At 44.1% G+C, this 6,363-nt stretch overlaps 1 protein-coding gene across 2 annotated transcripts in view; it reads left to right on the top strand.

The window, feature by feature from the left end:
* The first annotated feature begins 854 nt into the window (after nucleotides 1–854).
* The window catches only part of CC2D2A (coiled-coil and C2 domain containing 2A), a 163,652-nt gene continuing 158,143 nt past the window's right edge, over nucleotides 855–6,363 (top strand). Inside the window, exons 1-2 of one of the 2 annotated variants that reach the window (XM_042936859.1) lie at nucleotides 855–1,125; nucleotides 1,265–2,127. In XM_042936859.1, coding sequence (XP_042792793.1) covers nucleotides 2,085–2,127 — 43 coding nt within the window. In that variant the 5' untranslated portion in view covers nucleotides 855–1,125; nucleotides 1,265–2,084. Of the gene's footprint in view, nucleotides 2,128–6,363 lie in introns of both variants that reach the window. The other variant, XM_042936858.1, reaches the window with a different exon arrangement.

Below are 6,363 nucleotides of genomic sequence, written 5' to 3'. Positions count from 1 at the left end.
GGATGAATAAATGAATGGTAGAAAGTTCTATAGAAATGAATGGGGTTTTTTAATGTTTAGTTATATTGGAGAGAGCGAGAGAGAGAGAGAGTCTCTGTGTGTGCATGAGCGGGAGAGGCAGAGAGCGACTGCGACAGAATCAGAGCAGGCTCCAGGCTCTGAGCTGTCAGCACAGAGCCTGACACAGAGCTCGAACCCATGGGCCGTGAGATCATGACCTAAGCCAAAGTCTGACGCTCAACCGACTGAGCCACCCAGGCACCCCAAATGGAGTTACCAAAGTCCGACGTTCAACCACTGAGCTACCCAGGCATCCCAAGTGGAATTATTATTACTGGGGTAATGTCACAGATCTTTCGTATTTGTTTTTTTCTTTATGCCAGTGAAGTGGAGATATAATGGGGAAAGACAAAGAGGAGCAGTTAGTGGGACAAAGGACCACTAGCTAGGACCAAACAAAGCCTGGGTTTTAATAACAACTTTTTTTGTACCACCACCATGACTTGAACAAAGCAGAAGAAACATTTTTCTCTGACATACTCCTCAACTGTACCTTAAGGACTTCTACTATTTGTCCTTGTACTCATGTTAGTTTGCTTTCAGCTTTATGAAACGACGATGAATGGAAGAGGACTATATTTGTCTTCTTTCCTTACTCCTATGTCCCCAAGAACAACCCTGAGCCCTGCTCTTGCTTAAACCCCACAACAGCCACTTCACAAACAAGACAGCCATAATACGCATTGTGAGGAGACAATACAAACCCACCTCCATTGATAGGACTTGAAACCAGCTTCTGTTCAATCCTGCTTTTCTGTGACAGAGCTGAACCAACCAAGAGACACTCTCAAAAGCCACAAAAGAACCAAAACACTGGTTTTCCTACCAATAGCATAAAACCAAAGAGTACAATTTGGATATGAGGCTGAAACAAACTTTCCAATGGTTGCCTCTAGGTCGAGACATTGGGGACCATTTGCTCTGAAGATCAGAAACTTATCCATTCAGCTTCAGTGAGGACCAAGGTCTACCTTGCTCCAAGTCAAGTTCATAGAACCCCAGATGGGCCACACCTGCAAGTGGCCCTTTGCACACAGTCTGCTTCCAGGAGTCCCACAAAGGCCAGTGAGTTCTAGACTCTTGCCATCTCCACTCAGCGAAACTACCCCTCTTCCCTCCCTCCATGGGAAGGAGTCATTGAAAGATAGAGATAAGTCGCTGGCAGTTCTAAGCCAATAAGTGAGTAGAAGTTCCTATTTTTCAGGGTGGCAGAAACTCAGGAAGAGGAAAACAATGATGCCTCCCCATGCCACATCTAAGAGAGAAGAGCTGATCTGAAAACCTATTTCCCTTTCAATTCTCAGTGACCAAACAGGACCAAGCCCACCATTGGACAAGCTGAGGGGCCTGCTCTACAGAAGAATCACTTTCAATTATTCTTTCATTCTATCACACAAATATCAATGCCTTTGGGTCTGTGGAGAAACCACGCTTCAGTAACTAGAGCTGTACTTTCTGTTCATCTCAACTCTCACTCTGAGATTGTTAGTAAACTCAGCGGTGAGTACTTAGCAAAAGGAGTCAAGACCGCGGCTCCAATATGTCAAAAGGAAAACTGCTTCTTTGGGGATATTTCTTCCTTCTCAAAGCAAGGTAAGAAAATAGTAATTTTGCTTCTCCTTCGAGGTTTACTTTGATGGCTGAATGGAATGAGGCCAGTTTGCTTTTTAAGGTACTGACCTCTAGTGGCCAGAAATGATAACTACGCTGCTAGAGAACAAACTAAGATTTTACAAAGCCAACTGTGAGCATGGAGGGGCTTTGAAGATCATCTTTCTCTGCCCACTTCATGTTATGGAAGAGGAAACAGAGATCCACAAGAGATGAAGAACTTGTCAGTGGTCACTAAGATTGAACTGAAGCCAACGTCTGTCTCATTCTGTTCATCTCTTCCCACTGCTTAGCACACCTTTCAAAGCTACTCTTCCACATGTGCTGCACTTAACAAATAGAGTGACAGTGACAAGACTTCAGTTCCAGACACTCCTCTGTGACTGACCGCAAACCTGGCTGGATGCCTGTGTATGGAGCCTTCAACCCCCCCACAAGATGGCAAACACCTAGAAGGTAAGGATTTTTCTGTAATCATTTTTGAATGTCCAGCCCGTTTCACTACACCTGCCACATGGCAAATACGTAATAAATGTCAGATGGATGGATGGATGGATGGACAGGTGGAAAGACGCATGTTAACTTGAAATTGTGAATCAACTAATACCATAAGCTACTGTCCTTTTATCCTATTAGCAAATGGCAGACCCAAAGTTTGAGGCCAAAAGTTCAGTCTGACGCTAAAAGCCACCGTCTCAACCACTTGCCCCAAGAACCCCTGCCACTAATCATGATGGCCTTCCTGAATTTCACATAAGCGGCCTTACTGGCTCTTGAGTCAAGACAGTGGATTCAAGATGAGATGGTGTTTTTCAGACTCTCAGTCATACTTTTTTGTCCTCAAATAATGACCCAGGGAAAACTTCCTTTCATGTGTTAGTTTGTTCCTAAGGTCGTTCAGCATATATTTATTGAGTGTCTCCTGTGTCCCGAGAATTTCCTTGACTAATGAGATCCCAGTAGGAAAGAGAAGCACTATGCTAGTGGTAAGATTTGGGAGGACAAAGAAAGACGGAAGGCTTGTAAATGATAGCAAATCCTTCTCCAGTGTCAGTGGAGATGTGAGTTAGGAGACGGGACTGAAGAATTCTAGCCTATAGCAGTACCTCAAAGAATGTGTAAGTAAACCTCAGGATCCTTCTGTACAATAACTCAGTCAGTAGTGAAGGGTAGGATATTCATACAGTAAGTGGCAAACCCAAGACTCCCTCCCCCAACTGTTGTTCCTAAAATTTACTCGCCTTTTGAGGATTCTAGGATTCTCCACTGTTACCATCCTTCGGGCTCCTACAATTCTTCTTCCTTTCCCTACCCTTCTGTCCCAAGCATGGATATAAACCCTTTCTGTAATTTCCCACAACATAGATGAGACTATGTTGGAACATATAAAAGATTTTAATAGTCTCCCTGTCGCGACCGGCGCGACAAACACCGAGGTCAGGGTCCTGAGGGTAGGGGAATGCAAGAAAAAAGAGAGAAGAGAAAGTTTGGGAACAGGAGGGTCCCCTGGGCTGATGGCCCAAGTGACGGCTTTATTGTTGCTGTACACAATCTTTTATAACCAGACTCTTATGGGTTAGGGCATTCTAAGAATAAACAGGTTTCACATAATCGCTGCCCACCAAAACATTTAGTTCTGTGTTTCTTGTGCATTTTCTAGACGGGTCACAAGACCTTGTTGATAAGATTGCTAGCAAAACACAATTCCCATGTTTGTTTCTATCTGACTCGGGGTAGAAAAAGGGAGGTAGCATTACTGCCAACACCTGCAGACCACAGGCTTCAGGAATTAACTTTCTCAGCCTTGACAAGGCTTTCATATGCCCTTGAGAGTGGGGGAATGGGAGGGGGAACCACCGGGTTGGCTTGAGTCAACAGGGAACGTTGCTCGACCTGGTCTCAGCCTAGCGCCGGGGCCTGGCCTCCCACATGAATGGGAGGGGGAACCACCGGGTTGGCTTGAGTCAACAGGGAACATTGCTCGACCCGGTCTCAGCCTGGCAACGGGGCCCGGCCCCCCACATCTCCCCAAAAGAGAGAGGAGTTATAGCAGAGTTACTGAAAGCTGGCAACTAGATATGATGGCACTTGGGACCCTGAGGCCACCCTCATGAGGCTGGCCAGGCTCCCATTGGATTGCTCCACTGTCCAGCCCTGATGGGCAGCATATGGCAGTGTCCATCTTTCCCAGCTGCCTTGTAAAATTCCTCAAGTATGTCAAAGCTCCTTAGAGGCCAAGCCCAAGAGAGCGGAATGGTGCCCAGTGACAAGTGTTCTTTTGCCCTGAGCTCCAAATTCCATCCTTCTAATAGTGAGAACACAGGCAGCTACCAATTTACAGATGGCTCTTACTCCAGAAATCTATTTGCTAGACAGTTATTTGGAATCTGCCATGCATTTCCCACAGCATCAACAGTGATCAAAATCAGAGGCAAGTACAAGAAAATTCTATTTATACCCTGGTCCATTTAAGGATGTTAGAAACAAAGCTTCCCAGTTTGACAGAAGTGAGGAAGTGAGTTTAGATGCTCCTGGATACCCACTATATCAGTGTATCATCTGCACCAGCGCAAGAACTCAAATCCTCCCCCTGTCCCCGGCCCTCAAGAAATCTGCACCAAAGGGCAGAGCACAGTTGTCTATACAGAGAGCTATGGCTGCAGACAGCAAAAACATGAAAATTCTTGACCTAGAATCAATACAAATGTCATTCCTAAATTAAGTCTAGCAAACTGTCTACGCTTCCTAAGTATATTTAGTATTTGGTGCATTTGAAGGAAATACATTGCAATTTGTGGCATCACAGGACATGAGAAAATAATAGATGGATGGGTGCCCAGAGAATATTTTTATTGAGATATTGTCAGCAGTTCCTCTGTCTAGTGAGCCCAGAAGGTGTCCTTGGATAAGATCTCGTTGCAGTGAAGGGTCTTCTAAGCAACTCTTCTGGATTTTGCAAATGTAAGACACCACCCCCTGGGAAATGGGGGTACAACGGGATTTTCTACTACCTGAAGGACTCTTCCCTTTCTCAATGCCCCTTGTAGTCCTTGAACAAATTTGCAAAGCGGCAAGGAACTCCACGGGGACAAAAGGGATTTAGGCACTCGACTCTTTCCTGCTGAATTTCAACAGCATGAAAACCTCTCTGATCAACATGGATGGTCCTAATTGAGTTGATCGGTTAGAAGGGATACTTGGCACCCTGGAGGGCAATTCAACAAGAAGAAAAGGGGTTTGGGGAGTGGAGACAGTGGTTCAAATCAGAACTCAGGTGACTGGGGGGAGGGGAGGAAGGAGTGCCTGTAATTGCTGGTTTAGGCTTGTGACTGAGGTCTTAAACCTCAGATGCTGGGAACAGTGGAAAGTTAATTGATATAACCATATTGGAGAAACCAGGGTCCTATTGGCATTTGGGGCCAATGTTTTTATGGAGAAGGGGGCTGTCCTGTGCTTTGAAAGATGCTTAGCAAGATCCCTGGCCTCTACCCACTAGATGCTGGAGGCAGGTTCCCTATATTGTGACAACCAAACATGTCCCCAAACTTTGCCAAATATCCCCTAGAAGGACAAATTCAACAGTGGTTGAAAAGCAATGGTATAAACTAAAAAGTAAAACCATGAACTCTTTTTTAAATTTTTTTTTAATGTTTTTATTTATTTTTGAGACAGAGACAGAATATGAATGGGGGAGGGTCAGAGAGAGAGGGAGACACAGAATCTGAAACAGGACCAGACTCTGAGCTGTCGGCACACAGCCTGACGCGGGGCTCGAACTCACAGACTGTGAGATCATGACCAGAGCTGAAGTCGGATGCCTAACCGACTGAGCCACCCAGGCGCCCCATAAAACCATGAACTCTTAAATGTGAGGAATCTGGTATGACTATTTGGACTAGTGGACACATCAATGCATCTGAGGGCAAAAGCGTTCAGCCCTCTTGGAGCCATTTACTGCAATAACGAGCTGGACTCCTCTATTCTCTCTCCTTTGGCATTTGGATACAGGACTACCCCTTGAATGGAGTAAGCCATTGTTCAAGATTTATGAACACTTCTAAGTGAAAATGAGGCTTCCAGGGGAGGCACTGGTCTTTGAGCAACTAGTTGGAAAATGAAAGCATTGTGATAATATTTATACCCTAAGCTGGTGAAGCAGGTTGTAGCAGTGAGATGCTTTTAAAGGAAGTAGCTGAAGAGAAGAGAATATAAAAATTGTAACAAAATAACCTTTTCAACAAGAAAAACATCAGAATATGAGAATTCACAATTCCTACTAAGAGTAGCAGTTTCCTCTGATATGTAAGAGAGTATCCAATTATTTCAAATTATGACATGAGTCTCCAGATAAAATGAATCTTCTAGCATTTTATTCTTGATAGCTTAGACAGCTCTCTTAGGAAGGGAGAATGTTTTGAAAAGAAGCAAATGAGAAGAAAACCGTTGCAATTCGAAACAGGCTGAAAATCATAGCCCTGGAGGAAGAAAATTAAATGCTTTAATATCTACAAAATAAAAATAAGCTACAGAACCAATATATCTGAGTCAATAAGTGTTTCTCTCCACTTACTATAGAAACAAGAGGTTCAGATTTGCTGGAGTTTAAGCCATATTTCAAGGGGAGATGTATATAATTCAGTGAATTGGAAAATATAAATCAAATGTTGAAGAGCGTGGTTTTGTATAATTTAT

The sequence above is a fragment of the Panthera leo genome, chromosome B1 (assembly GCF_018350215.1).
Source record: "Panthera leo isolate Ple1 chromosome B1, P.leo_Ple1_pat1.1, whole genome shotgun sequence".
Taxonomy (NCBI): domain Eukaryota; kingdom Metazoa; phylum Chordata; class Mammalia; order Carnivora; family Felidae; genus Panthera; species Panthera leo.
The sequence above is the reverse complement of the archived record's forward strand: the minus strand, read 5'-3'. Positions and strand labels throughout refer to the sequence as shown.